We start from the raw sequence: 21,532 nt of genomic DNA, 5'->3' as shown, positions 1-21,532 counted from the left end.
CACCTCCCAGTTCAGTTTCAGCTCTTTCTATCAATTTTTGTTTTGACAAAGGTCACTCTGAGTTGTTTCCGAACAGTCCAATGTTTTCTTCCTGTCTGGTGCTTTTATATGTCTGCTGTGGCTAATCATCCTGTTCGAAGAAGCATGACCTTCAACTGAGACAGATATCAGTGATAGTGGGCAGTAAGTTTTTCTACAGAATGTCTGGACAATCTTTCATTTCGTGCTGCACAGATTCAAACCACCTTTTGCCACATGTAGCACAGCAGCGCAACTAATTCTCTGCTGTGTTTTAGAGTAGGTGGTATTTTTTCTTGTCTATGACTTACCAAAAAAATCATCCATAGACTATACAGTCTGTTGTTTCATTTGTTCAAACAACCGCCTTGGGAAGCTGGTTTTACTGATCACATGGACAAAAAAAACCTTTGGGAGGAAATTGCTGTTGTCCACGATGATCATGAAAATGTTTGGAGGAGTAAAGGTGAGGCCTTTAGCCCCTAACACAACAACCCTACCATCAAGCATGGTGGTGGCAGTATAATGCTCTGGGGGTGCATTTCTCTCCATGGAACTGGTGCTTTAGACAAAGTAAATAGAATAATGAAATGAATGAAATGAAATGAAGAGGATTACCTCCACATTCTTCAGAAAAACCTGAAATCATCAGCCAGAATGTTGGATCTTGGACACAGTTGGATGTTCAAACAAGACAATGGCCTCAAACATGTCAAAAAGGGTAAAGAAATGGCTAAATCAGGCTAGAATTAAGGTTGTAGACTGTTGTTCCCAAAGTTTTGACCTAAATCCCATCAAAAACATGTAGATTGTGCAGAAGAAATGTTTCTGTGTCAAAAGCCATCAAATTTTGTTGAATTGCAGCAATTCTATAAAGGGAGTGTTCAAAGATAGAACCAGAAACTTACCAGAAGCTTGTGTATGGCTACCAGAAGTGCCTAGTTGAGGTGAAAATGGCCAAGAGACATTTACCAATATCAGGATTGCTGTATGTACATTTTTTTTGTCCCAAGCAGAACTGATCATATTTCCGGAAGACCTGGAGTGGATCTATGAAAGAACCAAAATGTATGATTGTTGTTATTTTTCTGACAGATAAATGTGTTTAAATGATTCCATCATAGAAAATTAACATTTTAGGAATTATTGGAAACCCAAGACTGCCATCATCAGCATAATCTTTACAAGTGTATGTAAACTTGTGTGATCAACTGTAGATCCTCACCAGTAATTACACAGAGCAAACTCTAGCCAGGCTTTTTGATGCTTTCTTTTAAAAATGTGAGTGCCCTGGGTCAAAAAGCAAAGCATGATGAGAAGAGACTTTGTTATGTCCTGACGTTGTTTCTGCTTTTATCGTGTCTTAAGTTGTCCTCGGTTCTTTTTCTACAATTCAAACTATCCTTCAGGCCAGTTTCTCTCTTGTGGTCACTTTCAAGAAGTTTGACCATGACATAGTGAACCTTAAGTCACAACATGAGATGCTTGGAGACTGTCTTGCAGCTTTTACCTTGACCATGCTTCACAATTATTTTCTTAATTTGCCCAGGAAATTATAATCTTTCCTTTCACTTTTTCATGGTGAGTGTGGTACACAACACATAATAATACTTAACAACTCAGTGAGTTATTTTCTCTATTGAAATAATTCACTGAATGACAGGTGAAAAAATTACAAATGTGATACTAAGTGAACACAATAGTCTGCTTGAGACATCACTTAAATCCACAAGATTTATGTACAATGAGCAAGATCTCAGCTCTTTCTATACAGATCATTTGTGTGGCTGTATGACAAATCAAGCGCATATTACTATGGATGACAGAAGAGCAGTATTTTAACACATTTTTCGGAAAGCACGGCGTCTGTATTACAGAAATATAAGGTAAATACTACCATCTGTTGGATCTTCTGTGTAAATGCTGTCTGACTGTTGACAATGCTGCTTTCATAACGATACGAATATTGACATTCAACTTAAATAACATACCTACAGCTAAGTTAGTGTATCTTTCCCCTACAACCTGTAACTGACCTAAAAATTACCCCCACTAATGTGAAATTAAAACTGCTTCTGCATCAATCTTTATCCTTCGATACTGATATTCTTTTTAAAGAGTTTTTGTGTTTACTACGGCAATCGTCGACATTGAACGTTACTCAAACATGGCGGAGACGGATGAGCCGTAAGTAGCTACTGAAGAAACAAGCAAGAACCCCCGAAAGATGCTTTCAAATCTAATTAACCTATGAGAGCAGAGCATGAATCAACCTTCTTTTATTCTCTCTTTTTAGGGAGAAGAAAAGAAGGCGAGTAGTGGAGCTGACTGAGAAGTTAGTGGTCAATTGATAGAAGGTTTGAGGTTGTTAGACAAGAGGAAGGTTAACGTTAGCTACACGAAAAGCTAACCTAATACTGGTTGCAAAGAAAACACATGAGCAGGTAGTTTACGGAGAAACGTCCTGGGTAGCTGAATGTAAGTAGCTAACACGTCCATACAGTGGATATTATGTGGTATCACTCAGCTTTGTGCTAAGCTGGAGGTCTGCTCTGCCTCCTCACTGTTGACATGTTAGCTACTTAGCCAGCCGAGTTAGCCGGGAGCTGTTCAGGAAGGAGCTATGTTAACCCAAAATCTAGAGGCTAATATGCAGTTATATTACATTTCCATGCAGATATTCGACTAAAACAAGAAACAGACGCTTAATATGGAACAGGCATCAGAACACAATGATATTAGTACAGTACACTTATGTGATTTCCTGAAACTTAGTGCATGTTTTTGCTGTGACCTGTAAATAGCACCTTTCCTATGTGACAGTTAATTACAGCATTGGTTTAATTTGAATGATCTCTGTTGTATTTTATCCAGTATACAATATCAAATCGTACATTGTCATGCATCTAATTTACCATTTAATACTGCTAAATATACATGTTATTCTCAGGATGGTTGTGGATGGTGGCAGTGGAAACACCTGTGAGTGGGAGGGCCGGTGGAACCACATCAAAAAGTTTCTGGAGAGATCAGGGCCCTTCACGCATCCTGACTTTGAGCCAAGCACAGAGGTAACAATTTCAGAGAGGGATGTGATGCACAGTTGTCATTTTATCCATCTTGTCCTGTAACCTCTTAATAATATCTCTTCACAGTCCCTGCAGCTTATGTTAGAAACATGCAAAATCCTGGTCATCGGTGCTGGTGGACTGGGATGTGAGCTGCTGAAAGACCTGGTATAATTATTATTATGAGTCTTTGAAAGTTTTCACTTAAATTGTAATGAATGATCATCACTGGGCTTCTTTCTCGTTTCACTCTACCTGTGGTTTAGGCTTTATCAGGCTTTCGCAACCTTCATGTTGTTGACATGGACACCATTGATGTTTCTAACCTGAATCGACAGTTCCTTTTCAGGTCAGTAGAGCTATTTGATAACTTATATGTAAATTCCTCACCCATATTGTCAGTTGTGTAATGTTTGAAGCAAGCAGATGTGTTCTTTTAATGCGTGTGCAATTTTTTTTCACCAGGTCGAAAGATGTAGGCCGGCCCAAGGCAGATGTCGCAGCTGACTTCATCAACAGCCGTATACCTGGATGCCGTGCAGTCCCGTATCCTTTAGATTGAACAGCTATTGCAACATTTTTGACGTGTAATCTAAATCTTGCTTAAAATCGTGGGAAATGTTACAAACCGCTGATGACAATGTCAGAAACCACAGTTTAAGTGTGAAGACATAGACACCATAAATAATTTCTAGGCTGTGAATGAAAGTGAACATTCTGTCTACACATGAAATGTTCCTAAATATTTTTGCACAGACATTTTAAGAAAATCCAAGACTTTGACGAAACATTCTACAGACGTGAGTATCTTTGTGATGATTCATTTCTAACTGTCCATGGCTGATTTGAATTATTCAGTTTATTATCTGGTTTGATGCATAATGCGGGGCTCATGATACTTTTCACTAAAAATAAATTAATTGTAATTAAACTGAAATTGAAAAATCATCCCAATAGTTAACAGAGGAGAGAAATTTACTTCCCTTGTACATTGTTTTGCATTTTCATATTGTATTACACCTCTACTGTTTGGATTATTCTATTATCAGACAGAGTCATAATTAAAATGGGAAAGTTACATTTGAATGTATTCTGCTTTTTGTCTCCATTTAGAATTCCATATAATTGTGTGTGGACTTGACTCTATAGTTGCTAGGAGGTGGCTGAACGGTGTGGTGGTGAGTTATTTCTCTTCATTAAAATCTTTAACACAGACTGCTTTTCTCAGCACTGTGGCCAGTGTTTTTGCTGCATTTTCTTCGTGTAATTCTTGCATTTCTAATATTAAAGCTGTAGCATATTGGGTAAAGGAAGAGTGTTTTCTTCAGTCGTGTGCAATCTATCCGTCTTTCTGTGCAGCTATCTTTGCTGGTGTATGAGGATGGTGTCTTAGACCCAAGGTCCATCATTCCTGTAATTGATGGCGGGACTGAAGGCTTTAAAGGCAATGCCAGAGTCATTCTGCCAGGCATGACAGCCTGCATAGATTGCACCCTTGAGCTTTACCCTCCCCAGGTAATACAGCATATTTTTGTGTCAAATAATGTTGTCACAAAGAACTGGATCCCAGTCATTTAGTTTTGGTAAAATCCACGTGTTTTTGCAGATCAACTTTCCCATGTGCACAATAGCTTCCATGCCTCGTTTGCCAGAACATTGTGTTGAGTTTGTACGAATACTGCTGTGGCCCAAAGAGAAACCTTTTGGAGGTAAGAAATCTCTGCATTTACTGCTGCTTTTGCTATACTGACTTTGCAATGTTTAAAACAATCAAAAAATATCATCAAACCCTTCCTCATGTCTCACAAAACCTGTGAACAAAAAGTAAATTTCAGTTTTTGTTTCTTTATCTGTGTGTGTGTGTGTTTGTGTGAATGTGGATTAGACGATGTGACCCTGGATGGAGATGACCCAGCACACATCCAGTGGGTGTACCAGAAATCTCTGGAGAGGGCGGCTGAGTTTAATATAACAGGAGTCACATATAGACTCACACAGGGTGAGCATACAGAGCACATCTGCTGCCAACAGAACACTGTTACTTTTCTTGCAGCTCCTCTGGGACGTGAGCCAAAGTGCATAAAACAGAGCAAGCTGTTGTTTTCTGGTTTGTTTTGGAATCTAATATCTTTCTCTGTAAAACATAATTTCTTTTTACGCCAAAACAGTTCCAGCAAGAATGTCTTCTTCATGTTTACTCTGATCAACAGATTTGTATCAGTTTTATTTCTTTTGCCTCAACAGTTTTTTCCCCTCTCTGTTATCTCTGATTTGATCTTAGCAGTAAGCTAAGCACATTTTCTGTATCTGCTTTAAATGTTGCAGGTGTTGTAAAGAGGATAATCCCAGCCGTAGCATCTACAAATGCTGTCATTGCTGGTAAGAGGCCAAGACTGGATAAATGTGAGGGTGTGGACCTGATGCCTCAAATGAAAAAGAAAAGATTAATGATTATGGGAGTTCATTATTTCCAGGTAATACTGAGTAAACAGATGCGTGCACCCAGATCTAATTGTTGATTTCTGTCTCATTTGACCCAGCTGCTTGTGCAACTGAAGTCTTCAAACTAGCAACAAGGTGAATTTACAGGTTTTCTGGCAGCAATATCCACAAAGCAAATTTTGTTTAGAAGCTTTCCGAATTTTCTTGACAATTTCTCATTTTATTACTTCTTTCATATGCAGTGCCTATACGCCTCTCAATAACTACCTGGTCTTTAATGACGTTGATGGCCTGTACACCTACACCTTTGAAGCAGAACGGAAGGTTTGTCCCTGAATTGCATTTGCAGTTTAATGCTTGCTGCAGTTACTGAATTGGATGTCTGGATAAAATATGTTTGTGTCCATTCTTGTTTCAGGAAAACTGTTCAGCTTGCAGCCAAATACCTCTGGATCTGCACTTTTCTTCATCCTCTAAACTGCAGGAGGTGTTGGACTACCTGACTCAGAGTGCCTCTCTGTAAGTTTGCCTGCGTTGTTTTGATTTAATATTTATTACCACCATGCATCACCCTACTTATACTCTGCTTGTTGTCATACATCATGTGTTTCTTGTTTGATTTTTTTTAATCACATATTATACTATGTCATCAACAACCAACTATTTCTTACTTTATCAGACAAATGAAGTCACCTGCTGTAACCGCAACTGTGGAGGGAAAGAACAAAACTTTATATTTACAGGTAATAAACCTCTAATGTACTTTGGTTTTGTGTTTTAAGTTCTGTCTCGTGGTAACGTCAGGTGTGTCTTTGTTATTTCTTACGAGTTGTGGCTTGAACTGCAGTATTTTGTTTTGCAGTCGGTTGCTTCAATTGAACAGAGGACGCGACCAAATCTGTCCAAAACCCTGAAGGGTGAGGTTCTTTCTGTACCGAATATGTCCAGTAGAAATTGCACTGCGTATGCTTGGATCAGACAAACACACACTGTGAATATGCTGACTCTGTTATGTTGTCATGATGTTTTTCCAGAACTGGGCCTGACTGACGGACAAAAGCTGGCTGTGGCTGACGTGACCACACCCCAGACCATGTTGTTCAGACTCTGCTTTACCTCGTAGAACAAACTCAAGCACTCCCACAGCCCATCTAGAAACTAGAACAGTTTACAACAGTTTCAGTCACATTATATGATTGCAATTGATTTAATTGTTTTAATGTACTTGTCAAATAAAGTTGATGTTTTGCACTGAAAAGCCAAATCAGTCACACCTTTGTCATGGTTTGGTGATACATTGTCTGCAATTGTTAAGGAAATCCGCATTAATGTGTTACGTTCACTACGGCCTAGAGCGTTTTCTGTGCAAATAATTAGACAAGCAGGAGTTACTTTTTAAACGATTGTACTGTACTTGTTCTGGTTTGTAATATTTATTTATTTCAGCACAATTTTTTAGTTGTCTTATCCTCTGCAGTGGTAATCAGCAGACACTGATAATATTGATGTGCAAACTGGAATAAAATGTTTTTCTTAAAGTACGTGTTTTCTCTGTGAAGTTACATACGTTTGTGTGAGTGACATAATATTAACTAAACAGATTTAATATATTATGAATAATCAAGTCACAAAACCATGAAGCCAAAGTGCTTTCTAACAGAAAATAATGGCATAACTAATTCACTTTAGTTGCAAATACTAAGGTGAAGACGGTGTTATTTATGGCATGGATTTACCTGAGTAATGCAAATATTAAGGATTAATACTCATCAAAATGATAGAAAATGTAACTTTACTTGACTACAATATTCAGGCTAAGATACTACAGTTTTATTAATTACAGAGATGAACCTGAGTGAAACTACAGTCAAGGGTCAAGACCCTACAAAAATATAAATGAAAGCCCAATTAATGCAATGATTCTTTGGATTCCTTATAAGGAATCTTTGATTTATTTTTATATCTAATATTTTGGACATATTTATTTTGATTTGGAAAGCCTTATTATATAAGATCTATTTTGTATTAAAGTTTTATGTGTATCAGTATGGGCACAAAATAAAAATTTAAATAGGGCAACATCTGAATAAAAAACATATTCTAAGATGAAAATATCGCGCACTGATTATGTCTTTTAAAATAATGAAGAATCCCTCAGTCCTATGCTTGTAAGACACAGTTGTTATTTTAAAATGTGTGTTTTGTTGACTTAGGAAGATTCCTGTCTGCTGCCCAAGACACACGGCTGATGATGTCATGGTGCTACGTGTAAAGGAAGTACCGAGCAGGCTAATGCTAGCTGTGCTACAAGTTGAGAGCGACCAAAACAAACGATGGCGGCCGAGCAAAGGAGCCGAAAAAAGCTCGGTTTTACCACGGGAATTTATTTGATTTGACAGTTCTAGATGCGGTACAAGAGATACCTGTACTTCTACATGACTGACTTGAACCGAGTATGTGATTTTTAGTGCCAACTTGTCAGTTTTCAAGCTGAAACTATCTGGCATCGATGCTGTCCAGGTACACCAGCGCTTGCTAGCGTTAACTTACTGCTTTGCTAACTAGCTATGTGTTGGCTAGCAGACTAATTTGGACTTGGCGACATATCGCAGCAGGTTAGCGTTGGTTATCGAAACATGCAGAGACGGGTGAAGTGACAGTGCTTATGTGGAAACGCTAAATTCATTCTAGGATTCGTGTCACAAATTCTGAACTTGCTAGCTAGTTAGCCTGATAATCAGAATGAGTTGGTTCAACGCATCTCACTTGTCTAGCTTCGCTAAACAAGCTTTAACAACAGCTCAGAAGTCAATTGACCGAGTTCTGGACATCAAAGAAGAGGGCCAGTGGGGTGACACAACTGTAATGCCCTACGACGGTAAGTAGTGCTACACAGAGTGGTAGCAGCTCATGTCGCTATGTTAAAATTACAGGCTAACAGCTGCACCCATCACTAGAATAAAACTTTCTTTGTGTTTGGTCAGATGTTACCTTACCTGGGAAGCTCTCCTTGAGTGGAGGATGGGGCATGGCCCAGTGGGAAGCCCCCGTAGAAGAAAAGACCGCCACTCCTCCTGCTTCCTCCGAGGCCATTACTACTCCTGTCACTCGTACTGTTGTGGATGAATCCGAAAACTTTTTCAGTGCCTTCCTGTCACCCGGAGATGTACAAGCTGTCACCAAAACCCAGGTAGTGTCTGTACCCCCCACTAAGTCTCAGAGGCGGCCTCAGGAGAAGGAAAAGAAAGTCAAAGAGGCTGTGGTCCTGCAAGAGGTGGAAAGCCAGCAGTCAGGACCTCCCGATAAGAGTCATGAGAATCAAACAGATGCTGAGAGTCAGCCAGTCGAGCCCAAGACCTCACCAGCAGCACCTTATGCAGACACTATCCTCCTGCAGCCAGTTTCTCCTGTTTCCTCCTCTAGTGATGTTCCTTGTAACCCTGATGGTAAGACAAGCAGCGAAAAAACAGATGTTTCCTCAACGGTTTCTGTAGAGTCAAAAGCAGGGGAGCCACAGAGTCCATCAGAACACCCGGTGGAGCAGGATATTACAGATTCCCCTGAACCTTCCACCTCTGAACCTAAGAGCTCTGCCCCATCTGATCCTTCACCCTCCACATCCTCTAAGGAAGTACTCCTAGAGCATAAAGACACAAAGGTGGAGGATCGTCAAAATGATACGCCTTCCCCTCCAGTCAGCGCTTTCTCCTCAGGAACCTCTACAACCAGTGACATTGAAGTGCTCGACCATGAGAGCGTGCTGAGTGAGAGCTCAGCCAGCTCCAGACAAGAAACTGGTGAGGGCAAGGCTGGCCTTCACCTCATGCACGGCTCATTTCAGCTTCTCACTGCCTCCACCTGTGGAGATTTTCCCCGACTAGAGGACTACCCTAAACTCACAGAGAGCTGTGGTTCCTCCTCAGATGCATTTGAGCGCATCGATTCATTTAGCATGCAGTCCCTGGACAGCCGGAGTGTCAGTGAGGTTAACTCCGACGATGAAATCCCTGGCAGTCGGACTCTAGCGTCCGTCACTGCAGGACCTGCTCCTTTACCGGTGTCGTGTCAGAAGCAGGAAGATGGAGCGACGGAGAAGGTCGGTGAGGAGGAAGAGGATGAAGAAGAGGGATTCACTGAAACGATGAGGGAGCAGTCGCTGGATGAGATGGAGGAGAGCGGTCGAAGTGCAACACCTGTGAATAGTGAGCAGCCTGAAGAGTTAACAGAACAGGAATCTGAGGCTCCTGTCGCACTGTCTGATCCTGCATCCAAAACTGAAGAACAGATTGCTCCACCAATTACAGAAGAGATGAAAAGTGTCTCAACGGTGCAGATATTGGAGCTTCAAAAGGTAACATATGACGTCATAAAGTCCATGTAGCCTCATGGGGCCTTTAGAATACACTAGTGATAGCAGTTAAAGTTTGCCTCCATTACATATCTAGGCCTCAAAACAAATGTAAATATAAAATTAGCATAGCACCATGCCAAAGTTTAAACTGCTCTGAAAAAGTAAAGGAATGAACACAAGTATTAAACTGAAAAATAGAGTTGAACCACAAGGTAACATCCATACATTTGCAAATGAACAGCTTTTAAAGCAGCTCAGTACATTTCCATTTCTTTCCTTAGAATGTAAGACAGAAGTAAATAGCTCTTCTAGACTGTCATGCCTTATATTCTTGTCACTGTCTTTGGATGCTTGAATTGTTTCTGGTGTAGCTGCTTTAGCTTCCAAAGCCTTAATGATGTAGCAGCAGTGCTTTGAACAGCAATGTTTGGAATGCAGGTGTTCAGTCAGATATCTGTATTTACTCCTCAAGCCACAGAATCTGCTATTTTGTATGAAGAAATCACATTGTATATTTAAACACTACCACAATGGTTTCCTTAGACTTTTCTGTAAATACAAAAGAATTTGATGGACTCGTAGGTTATTGATGATCTATCGGGCCGCCTTGAGAAGAGAGAATCTCAGCTACTGGCAGTGAGCAAAGACAAGGCAAAGCTGGAGGAGGATTGTGACAATCTGAAAGAGTGAGTATGTAGTGCACACACCTGGCTCACAAAGGCACTGTGATTTATGCTGACAAGAGAGGTGTTCCTACTTTGCCAACAGAATATCACTATAAACATATCAAGAAACCTTTCATTAGAGAATAGAAGTAAGAAGACACTGATTTGAACTTGATTTATACACGTTCACGACAGAATACTGCAAAAATGTCGTTCAAAATTTGGAAACATGTTACCTATTAGGTCACTCTGACTGTTGAATACCTAAAATAATCTACTTGTGCAGATTTTTGAAAGCTGTCTTGGCCTTGAGGCTGCATCGAATTTAATAATGAGCTCTTACACTAATGAGTTTGTTCATCTTCCAGTGAAGTGATAAGCTTGAAGGAGGAGAGCTCCACTGTTCAGTCGCTGAAAGATGAGTTCACCCAGCGCATAGCAGATGCAGAAAGGAAGGCTCAGCTTGCCTGCAAAGAGAGAGACATAGCCAAGAAGGTAACTCGCATATAGGTGATCTTAGTCTGTTTTTGCTTTATTCTCATCAAGTAAGTTGGGAATGTTCTCCAAAAGCCGTACAGGCCTTTTAATTACCGGTATTTTTTTTGCACGAGTGTAATTCATCAAGATATACCTTCAAGATGTGACATGTCCAAAGTTTTTGTGTCAAAGATTGTATTATACTGTGCTGCAGGAGATAAAGGGCTTGCGAGAGGAGCTTTCTACAAGGCTGAACTCCAGTGATACAATGGAGATCATCAAAGAGAAGGAAGAACAGATCAGAGGTCTCCTGGAGGAGGGTAAGACTTTTTACCTCCACCAGTCTCATCCCTCCTCTCTAAACAGATTGCACAGTCAAGACTTGGTTGCATGCTAGTTCTTGATTGCTGTTACAGCTGCTTCTTTACTTCCAACTTCACAGAATATTCTTATGTGACATTTCAGATCTTTTAACAACCTGTTTGGATTAGCATTTATGAAGAGTAAGCATGCTGCTGAGCCATGACCTCAAGATATTTAAATTTAATCGGCCTCTATTAAAGTAAATCAACCTAATGTGTTACTTTGGTGAACCTTAAATTTGAAAATCTGAAGGTGAATGGACATGCAAAAAATGCACTTAACGGAAACTGAGAATAAGAAGGAATAGTCAAGAATGTGGAGGAACCAGTAAATTGCAAAACAGAATTATTCATTACAGCTCATAAATCATGGATATTATCACAATCAGAATCAGCTTTAATGGCCGAGTACATGCACAACATACAAGGAATTTGGTTTCAGTTGTTGATGTCACCCGAGGAATATGGAAGAGAATAAAGAAATTATAGAAAGAGGAACAGGGAGGAAAATAAAAATAGTAGTAATAAAAATGAAATAGAACACAATATATACAGAAATTATCATTATGAATCCTCTGAAGGTCATAGCAGAAAATAAAAATGAAGAAAGCTCTTTCATTACCTGTCAAAAAGTTTTGTCTTACCTTATGACATTATTTGCATTTCCTCAGACCCATAGAGAAAGGCCAATATCATGGTCCTGCATTGTGTCTTCGAGTAGACCATTGCTGATTAGGACTCAGGGCGCCTTAAGCTGTGGCTCCTCAAATAGAAGTCTGTACGATTGCATTTAAGAATCAAACTTGCAGAGCTGGTTTACCTGCTCTGTGACAGGCTGCATTCGAATGTCATAGCTGTCACTTTCATTTCAGCTATGCTGTAGTTGGAATGTTTATGGCTTTGATGTGTTTGTTTGTGATGGCAGCATGCAGCAGTTGTCTGAGTGTTGTGGGTTGTGCTGGCTTTGCGTTGTATTGAATCTACTGTATTCCTGTGATTTGTTTGTATACCATATCTGTTACAGAAGCATGGCTAATTTCAGTAGTAAAAGCTGGGCATACCCCTAGTACAACTGAGTGAACCACAGGAGATAATGTCTGTACAATAACCAGTCATGGCTTCCCCAGTCGCAGTCGGGCACCTGCAGCTGTGCTCACAAGCAGAAGCTGGATGCTGCAAGGGATCGGCCTTTAAAAATGAGTAGTGAGCACTAAATGCATCATGTCAAGTGTGGCATCATCTCACCTTTTTATTCAATCTGCAGTGTCGACTTAAAATGGCTCTGTGTTATACTTGGACTTAAGCAACTCACAATCTGTTTATATTGATTAGAAGGAATGCAAAAATGTTGGTGAGGCAACACGGCAGCATTGCAGAGTAATGAAAAAATTCTCGCCACGACTCTTTGGGGACTCTGTGCACACAGCAATTGTAAAGTGCTTTTTGACTTCTTTTTTTTTAACCTTGTTAAATGGAAAACTACTCTAAGATAGTGGATTTGGAATCAGTATCAGTTTTCAGCTTTGTCAAAGGGGCCGAGTAGGTGTTTATTTCTCTCTCTTTTAGGTGAAAAGTTGTCCAAGCAGCAGCTGCAGCACAGCAACATCATCAAGAAACTACGTGTGAAGGAGAAGGAGAGTGACACAAAGCTCACCAAACAACAGAAGAAAATCAAGGAGCAGGAGGAAGAGCTCAAACATCTGCAGCAGGTCAGCATTTAGAATCCTGTTAAACAGAATAATGTAAGAATGGATTTTCCCTCTGCTTTGTCACATGACTGGTTTAGGCACTTAAGTTCAAAGCAATTTGCCTTCCAAGTGGCTAAAGTTAACATCTATTCTGCTCTCTTTGAAGTGAATATGTAATTTTAGCTAAACTTAAGATACTGAAATTGAAACAGTGGTTTCCAAAATGAGGACAAAATGCAAACCTCAGAGCTTTGTTAATGTTGCGAGCACCAGTTTTCTTAGGGATTATGGGAGCTTAGGGTTGACATGATGATAGATGAGTTTAGCTGATTTAGTTTTAAATCTTTTCTGTTTTCTTTGGCTGAAAGTTTTAGAATGTAGACCTTGATTCTACACCACAACTACTTTGAGTCCCATCACAGTGCTGCGTTTGTTGATAGAAACACTTTTTTTTCTCATGGCTTTTCGGGTGTACAGGGAATTTTAATGTGCATCTGAACATTTTACTGTTACGTCTTTATATTCTGGCATATAAAATGATGTTTCTTTTGAACCATGATTTGTTTATTTTTTTTGCCTGCAGACTTGACATTTGTTCCTCGGTTACCTTTCATGTCTAAAAAAAAAAAAATTTTGTTTTTGTTGACTTTAACTATATTGAGTGTAACCATGGTTGCCTGTGTTTTGTGTTTAGGTCCTCGATGGGAAGGAGGAGGTTGAGAAACAGCACAGGGAGAACATCAAGAAGCTGAATGCTGTTGTGGAGCGGCAGGAGAAGGAGCTGAGCAGGCTGCAGTCAGACTCAGAGGAGCTGCAGGAGAAAAGCAGGAGCCTTCAAGCTGCTCTCGACAGTTCTTATAAGTAAATATTGGCACAGCCTGCTATTGACAGTGAATGCTAAAGACCAGGGGCCTCATTTATAAAGCTTGCGTACGCACAAAACAGGGCTAGAAAGTGGCGTACACCACTTTCTACGCAAAGGTTGTGATTTATAAAAACAAACTTGGCGTAAGAGTGTGCGCACCGGCGCACCAACCTTGATTCTTGATGCTTCTTTACGCACAAAACAGGGCGTAAATTACAAAAGTGGCGTACGCTGTGTTCGTTGTGATTTCTAAAAAAAACTTGGCGTGAGAATGTGCGCACCGGTGCGCCAACTTTGATGCTTGCTTAAGCACATTTTGGAGACAGAGGGAAAGGCAGTGCCGGAGGATGAAGTGGCGAATTGAAACCAGATTGATCTCAAACCTTTATTGTTATCACATATTAGACTTGTAGAGCCGGATAATCATAAACCCTCATTGTTGTAGATGTTCATATAGTGCGCCATTCGGCCGACGACTGTATTTGCAGAACTGTGTTCATATATTAACAGGAGCGGATTGAACGTTATTTCATTTGGTCGTTTGACCGAAGGGCCGGTATCTGGGGCCGGTGCGGTGATCTTTATTAAATAATTTTGTTGACTGATCACCCGGCGCCTGTATGGCTCATCCATTTGTAGGGGTGGTCTCTGATGCAGTGGCTCGGGTTCGGTTCCTGCCCGCGGCACTTTTATGCATGTTTTCCCCAGACTCTTCTCCCCATTTCCTGCCACTCTTCACTGCAACTATCACAGTAAAAAGGCAAAAAAAAAGTAAAGAATTTTGTTTATTTATCCATATGTGGCCGAATGGGATGAGCGTCCAACCATTAATCAGCCCTGTACATGCACACATGCTTCACACCACAACTCCCAAGTGAAGATGAATTTCTCTATGTGAACTGAAAAAATGCACATTCAATCAGTGTGCAAATTATTTGTACATCGGACATGATCATAACAAATTTAGTGGCAGGGTGGCCTGGGTCAACACATGATTCATTCATCCTGATGCACAGCAGTGAAAAGACTGCCAGCCGGCGCTGCGTGAAATGCCATGGATCAGCAGCTTATTTATATACAGATACATTCATGAATTACTTTGCATTGACCATTCATGGTAAAATGTGGGCGGAATGTGAGGTGGATCCACCTGTGCAATCTTCCAGCTGGTGTGTGATTTATCAAGAAATTGCATGCAGCTGTGCTTACGCAAAGTTTTATAAATCAGGGGCGAGGGGCATACGCCCTTTTCGTATTTTCGGCGTACGCAAACTTTAGTATGGATCCTACGCAATGTTTTATAAATGAGGCCCCAGAGCCTTTACTGGAAATCTACCCTCATAAACCAGCTATTGTGTTTATTGTCCGTCACACGTCGTAGTGTTTTACAGCTCATGCAGCGTAGACTAAGTTTGTAAAAGTGTTGACTTCTGCTGTTGATTTGAAGATGTTTACTTCTACATTGGGTAAATGGCAAGGTATCCGTTTGTTTTGGGGTTTTTTTTTTGCACAGTGCACAATTTGAAAGGGTAAAAAAAAATACTCGGTCTTCTTAAAGGAAGTGCATCTTTAAACAATACTGACATTTTGTCCCATCTAATGTGATTCTAGCAAAAGTGACCAGGGTCAAAATAAATAATCTCTGTAGTGTGCAAAAATGTTTTTACAGTTTAGCCAAAGCTAATATAAGACTTCAGCAGTCCAACATAGTTATGAAGTTACATTCTTTTTAGAGCAAAGTTTTTTCTTATTGTTTCCTGGGATAATGTTTCCTTGTCTCATGCTAGCTTTAGTTGAATGGTGAAATGTACACATTTTTACACAGAGACAAAGCTTTGGATTTTGTCATATTTCCATCGCTGTAGAAGATTACCTCATATTCAGAATGGACAGGACACATGGCTACAGCGATCATGCCTAAGGGCTTCTCACTGTTGTACTAAGACAGCTGAAAAAATGTAAACCCATCCTTTAACATATTCTGAATTAATCTGATGTACAGTAAATATTTCAGATCCAGTGAGAAGTTGTACAGAGCCAACAACAAATGTTTCTTGTGTTTTTTTTACACAATGATTGGCATTATAATCGGGTCAATAGGGTGGTAAAGGTCTTCTTCTTTGTTGTCAGGGAGCTGGCAGAACTTCATAAGGTAAATGCCAGCAGAGCCAGTGAGGCTGAAGAGGTGGCTCTGAGCAGGGAAACGCAGGCCAAGGAGCAGCTGAGTCTGGCTCTGGAGAAGGCCCAGGAGGAGGCCAGGATGCAACAGGAGGCACTGGCTAACCAGGTAACACAGACTGATGCTAGAGTAACACACTATGAAGCGTTTTTTGCTCGGCATGCAAGTAAAGAATTAAATGCTCATCCGACATCAGCACGTCTTGTGCATATATTGATGTAAAGTGTATACTTTAGGAAGCTTTGGTGCAGCCTCAGTCCACATAAAATATGAATCAGTGGTTCAGATAAAATGTGTCAGTTTTCACCATGGTGATAGGCAGATTTTAATGTTTGTATGCAAGGTTATTTAGCAGTTCATTTCATTTTAAAAATATTTTACACAGATACATGGAATAGTTTCTGATTTACTGTTTCACACTTGCTGAGTTTTCTAAATATGACCTAAATATTCTTTTAAACACTGTTAAGTTTACCGGGATTCACTGCACATCATCAACTCTTTGTAATACTGTGTACAGGTGGCTGACCTGAGGCTGGCTCTGCAGAGGGCTGAGCAGCAGCAGGCAAGAAAAGAAGATTATTTGAGGGAGGAGATCAGTGAGCTTCAACAGGTAACACATTATGATTGGCATGACTTGTCCAACTAAACTAGCTCAGTTTAATAAGAGGCAAAAGTAACCCGAATTTTGACAGGAAAAGGACTGATTTAATGCTTGCCATCATTTCTTGTCGTCTTTCAGAGACTCCAGGAGGCAGAAACTAGGAACCAGGAACTCAGCCAGAGTGTTACCTCAGCCACACGACCCTTGCTGCGACAAATTGAAAACTTACAGGCCTCATTGGGTGGACAAACTGCATCATGGGAGAAACTTGAGAAAAGCATTTCTGACAGGCTGGGTAAGAGGCAAGAGTTTAACTGTGTAAACTGTGTATTTGTAAATAATCTCCACAACACAGCACTGGTCAAAGTGGACACAAAATGTGACGCCCTTTTGCGCTCCCTCAACAGCGGATGCCCAGGCGCAGCTGGCTGTTGCTGTGGAGAAGGAACGATCAGCAACAGAAGAACTGTTGTCCATCAAGTCCCAGCTGGCTTCTTTGGAATCCCAGAATTCCTTGGTCCGCCAAGAAAAAGCCAGACTCCTGGCACAGCTGGACACTGAGAAAACCAAGAGAGAGAAAGCGGAGGATGAAAGCAGCAGGTACTAATTACAATTTTACTTAGGTTGATGCTACAGGTACGGACCCGTACCTGTAGCATCTGTACTAGAGGTACGGACCCGTTAAGGTCACTGAAGAGCTGGCGCCGGTTAACTCCTATTTGCTGCACATTACAGGCAGTTTATATGAATGACTTTGACGGCGAACATTGTATTATTTAACCAAAAATACACCGTCTCCTCTCACACTTTAGACATTGCAGTTTTTACGCTTTTAGACGCCGTGTCTAAATTGTTTGAAGTCCAGTTCCTATTAATTAGTTTACCGCGTTCAGTGGTGGAAGCGGCTGACGAACTCCATTGCAAATGTTCCCATTTAATTTCGGACGCTAATTTACAAGATAAAATTAAGGATGTCGAATATGAAACAGACACTCGTGAATGGTGAGGAGCAGCTCTTTAATTCGGCATGAATTTAAAAAAAAAACCCACAAACTCGATTTACTGTGATATTGTGAGATTTGTTTGTGGTGATGTAAATTAGCCATTCAACAGAGTCCGCTAACATTAAAGTGACTGACGTGCAGTGTCTGTGTTGACAGACGCAGAAAATACGTCAGGTTTTTGTTTAGGTTGTTAATATGTAATAGTCTGTCGCTACTTTTGAAGGTAAAAAAATACTTGTAGTTTGCTGGCTGTTAGTTCCGCCATTTGTTTTGTTTGCTGTTTGTGCTTTATTAGAACAGGGTCACGTGAATAAAAAGTTTGCTATTTTTAATAGTAGTGCTGATTTCAACCCCCAAATCGCTGTCCGTGAAAAAGTCAGATAATGATATTTATAAGACATTATGCGTGATAGAAAAGAGAACAGCAGATGACTGACATGACAGGCTCGGCACGCAGATTCACCTCGAATCACGGAAGCGCCTTCATCACTCGGATTACCAAGCCGGCTCATTAATATTTATGTACGTCGGATTACCAGCCAATCACAAAGCACGTTCATCAGCCGGCTCATTAATATTCATGTACATCTCATTAATATTTATGATAAGGGAAAGTGCCGTATCCTTAGGCCACAGGCTACGGGTACAGGTCCGTATCTGTAGACACTACCTTTTACTTAACACTCAAATCTACAAGGTTTGGGAGGATGTGATGTTTTGGACTCTGTTTTTTTGATAATGGAATGTGTATGAGGTTAATAGATGGAATTGACATTTGAGTGTGTAGGGTTAGTTTATTGGTTAGTTTGATAATATATCCAGTTTTGTTGTCAAAGGTTTATTTGTTTTTTGTGCCATGATTGTGTACAAGTAGCATGCGAGTTAGTAAAATGACAGACAAAAATGTTTTTTTCTCACCTTTGTTTGAGAGCTTATAGGAGCACTCTACCCGGACAAACTTGTTTTCATTTGGTCACAGTTTTTGTCAGTGATTTGAGAAATCAGAGTTTCTGCAGCATTTCATTTCATCTTGCTGCTTTGATTTCTTTCATGTGGTTACTTGTTGCCAAATGTCAATGCAAAAATATTTTGTGTCAAGGACTCTATTGGTGTAAAAATGGAAGGCACAAAACTGTATTGTGGTCTCCATTAGGCTTTGGTTGTTTGGTTGGAATACTATTTTCGGGGTAGAATAAAACTTGCAGTATGGTTCAGAAAACCATAGTCACCACAGCTTCCTTTGTAGTGCTAATGCTTCCTGTGGTGTTTTTGTTTTACAACAATCGTGTGTGAGTGTGAAGCTGAGGTCCCGGGAACCCCCCCTCCTGTGAAACGACTCATGCATGAGCTTGTGGCTTTTGTGCCTCGGGGTTATATTTTGTGAGAAAGCCAGTTGGTGCTACAGGGCCAGTGGCGCAATGGATAACGCGTCTGACTACGGATCAGAAGATTCTAGGTTCGACTCCTGGCTGGCTCGGTTCATTTTAATCTCGTACAGACTTCTCATTATGTTTTGGTCAGTCATTCACATACAGTCATAAACAGCTTGCTGGAAACATGACGTTGTAAGCTATTACCGTAAACTCTTATCTGCATGAGGAACCATGTACACCTTTGGAGGAACACCAGTGAAAAGGGATTGTTTTGTTTCCAAGTTATGCTTTAGCACCTCTTTAAGATTTTCCATTGTATTTTAGTTTTTCATACTGTTTGTCTTTTATGATTTCTTGCTGTCATCTCAATGTAGGGAGCACATTGAATTGGAAAATCTGAGAGGAGAACACAATCGAATGCTGGAAGAGGCCAAGAAAGAAAAGGTACCCAAATATTATTTCCTACTAATGTTGTTGTTATGTTCCAAACAGCCTCATTTGCATCTTTTTGCCCTTTCTAACAGCTGCTGCTGACAAATCAGCTAGAGATGGAGAAGATGAAGGTGGAGCAAGAGAAGAAGAAATGCTACTTAGCACAAGAAGCACTCAAGGAAAAGGTTTGAGAGAACTTTACAATTTAACACCACCGAATTTCATTGCCAATCTGTTTCATTCAATCCAAAACTTTTCCGTTTTAATTCTGACCAATCAGGAGCGGAGGGCTATGACCCACTCTGTTGGAGAGCCCCCAGCGTCTTCCACACCCTCCCTGTCTCGCTCCAGCTCCATCAGTGGGGCAGACAATGCTGGGCTTCACACCTCAGTTCTCTCCCAGGTACACCATGCTTTCCACACAAGGCTAATTTAAATGTGTATCTTGGAATATGTTAAAACCTAGAAATTGCAGATGACTTTTTTGAGCTTGGGTCTTTGTATTTCAACCTGGTTTATTATTTTTCCACAGGATGACACTTTAGACCACTCACTGGGCACCATGACCATGTCTATGTCAATGAGTGGGACCAACCTGTACGAGGCTGCCAGACTGTCTGGAGGCTCCAGTATTATAGAGAACCTCCAGTCTCAACTCAAGCTGCGAGAAGGAGAGATTGCACAGCTGCAGGTACTGTGGCAATTCAGAACATATAGCCACTTACTGACAAGATTAGTTGGACCATTCTGCTACATTTCAGCAGTTGTGCACCAGTATTTTTACTTCACTCCTATGTTTTCTTTTCTGCCTTTTTAGCTTGAGATCACCAATTTCGAGAGGAGCCGCTTTGTGATGGCAGAGGAGATGGTTCGACTTACCAACCAAAATGACGAGATGGAGGAGATGGTGAAGGAGATTCCAAAGCTGAAAGTTCAGCTCAAGGTACGGGGCCATAAAGTATAAGGAATTTATGTATATTATTGAATATTTAGTGTTTATTGAAAAATCACGATACAGCATATAGTCTCTGATACCAAACTATGAATTGTAAATATTAAGTTCAGCAAATTTGCAGAGGTTCTTTCTAATTTATGTGTCTGTTGATTTCAGGATCTGGAGCAGAGGCACAACACCATCCTGCAGATGTACGGAGAAAAGGCTGAAGAAGCAGAGGAGCTGAGACTGGACCTCGAAGATGTAAAGAATATGTATAAAACCCAGATTGACGAATTGCTGCAGAACCAGAAATAAACTGGTTTCACTCGCTGTGTTGTTTCTGGGGCACAAATCAGTTGACCATCTTGGCCACAAATGCATTCACAGGAATAAATACGGCAAAGAATAAAAGTTTAATCACTGTGTAAGAAGGAAATTCATTCATCTTTATCTGTAATTTTATGTTACTTAAAGATTATATACTCTAAGTGAGGGGATGATGGGGATATGCAAAAATATACAATGCATATTACAGAATCAGTATGAAGGATAGCCACAATTTGATTCACTTGTTTATTTAATATATTTGAGACTCTGTACAAACTTTACCTTAGACATTTCTCATGATTTACCCTTTGACATAGTATTGTATAGACAGTTTTTAACTGTATATGATGGTAAGGGTTTTTTGCACTATACAAATTCATCCACATTTCCTAATGCATAAGATGATTGGTTTAAGAAATATATATATAAAAAAAACGTACAGACAAATGTATGTACTGTTCAAGTCACAAAATGTGATTTGACAGCTAAGAGTAGTCTGTGATTGAAATCCTAAAGACTGGATTGTAAACTGTATACATATGTAAATGAATAAACATTTATTTGGGTGGTGGAAAAATACCTAATTTAAATTGTGTGAAATCACACTCGAGAAGGTTTCATTTCCATTGTGTTCACACAAAATACCACGTTAACTCAATGCTACACAAAAGTCCAAATAAAGTTCATCTTCTGAACAGTTTTCATACTGTTTTCAAATGTGTTCTTGAAAATCTGCTTCC

General features: G+C 40.1%; 2 protein-coding genes and 1 non-coding gene across 5 annotated transcripts; all 3 read left to right on the top strand.

Annotated features, from left to right (window-relative positions):
• The first annotated feature begins 2,064 nt into the window (after window positions 1-2,064).
• Window positions 2,065-7,069, top strand: uba3 (ubiquitin-like modifier activating enzyme 3). 3 transcript variants are annotated; one of them, XM_022198252.2, is made up of 18 exons: window positions 2,154-2,205; window positions 2,315-2,353; window positions 2,969-3,089; window positions 3,174-3,254; window positions 3,353-3,435; window positions 3,552-3,632; window positions 3,843-3,886; window positions 4,200-4,264; window positions 4,446-4,601; window positions 4,693-4,795; window positions 4,972-5,085; window positions 5,412-5,465; window positions 5,627-5,663; window positions 5,771-5,852; window positions 5,947-6,047; window positions 6,208-6,271; window positions 6,391-6,445; window positions 6,563-7,069. In XM_022198252.2, the coding sequence occupies exons 1-18, from the start codon at window positions 2,186-2,188 to the stop codon at window positions 6,649-6,651; spliced, it is 1,389 nt and encodes a 462-aa protein (XP_022053944.1). In that variant the 5' UTR covers window positions 2,154-2,185; the 3' UTR covers window positions 6,652-7,069. The 3 variants fall into 3 exon arrangements, with proteins under 3 accessions (XP_022053946.1, XP_022053944.1, XP_022053945.1); XM_022198253.2 differs by having other exon boundaries at window positions 2,171-2,205; window positions 2,315-2,329; XM_022198254.2 differs by lacking the exon at window positions 2,315-2,353 and having other exon boundaries at window positions 2,065-2,205.
• Window positions 7,070-7,807: 738 nt separating this feature from the next.
• tmf1 (TATA element modulatory factor 1) lies at window positions 7,808-21,492 on the top strand. Its single transcript, XM_022198251.2, has 17 exons — window positions 7,808-8,406; window positions 8,513-9,879; window positions 10,462-10,565; window positions 10,913-11,039; window positions 11,236-11,341; window positions 12,950-13,092; window positions 13,766-13,932; window positions 16,067-16,223; window positions 16,636-16,728; window positions 16,858-17,014; window positions 17,127-17,319; window positions 19,471-19,540; window positions 19,621-19,713; window positions 19,809-19,931; window positions 20,061-20,219; window positions 20,346-20,471; window positions 20,640-21,492. The coding sequence occupies exons 1-17, from the start codon at window positions 8,271-8,273 to the stop codon at window positions 20,778-20,780; spliced, it is 3,462 nt and encodes a 1,153-aa protein (XP_022053943.2). The 5' UTR covers window positions 7,808-8,270; the 3' UTR covers window positions 20,781-21,492.
• Window positions 19,128-19,200, top strand: trnar-acg (transfer RNA arginine (anticodon ACG)). The gene has a single exon. It is a non-coding gene; the product is annotated as a tRNA-Arg (tRNA).
• Window positions 21,493-21,532: the final 40 nt, after the last annotated feature.

This window comes from Acanthochromis polyacanthus, chromosome 5 (genome assembly GCF_021347895.1).
Source record: "Acanthochromis polyacanthus isolate Apoly-LR-REF ecotype Palm Island chromosome 5, KAUST_Apoly_ChrSc, whole genome shotgun sequence".
NCBI lineage: Eukaryota > Metazoa > Chordata > Actinopteri > Pomacentridae > Acanthochromis > Acanthochromis polyacanthus.
The sequence above is the reverse complement of the archived record's forward strand: the minus strand, read 5'-3'. Positions and strand labels throughout refer to the sequence as shown.

Coding starts and splice junctions, on each gene's coding strand:
- uba3 (XM_022198252.2), top strand. CDS start 2,186: ATGGCGGAGACGGATGAGCC. Junction 3,090..3,173: donor ACTTTGAGCCAAGCACAGAG/GTAACAATTTCA, acceptor ATCTCTTCACAG/TCCCTGCAGCTTATGTTAGA. Junction 5,466..5,626: donor TACAAATGCTGTCATTGCTG/GTAAGAGGCCAA, acceptor CATTTGACCCAG/CTGCTTGTGCAACTGAAGTC.
- tmf1 (XM_022198251.2), top strand. CDS start 8,271: ATGAGTTGGTTCAACGCATCTCACTTGTCTAGCTTCGCTAAACAAGCT. Junction 17,015..17,126: donor AAGCATTTCTGACAGGCTGG/GTAAGAGGCAAG, acceptor CTCCCTCAACAG/CGGATGCCCAGGCGCAGCTG. Junction 19,932..20,060: donor ACACCTCAGTTCTCTCCCAG/GTACACCATGCT, acceptor ATTTTTCCACAG/GATGACACTTTAGACCACTC.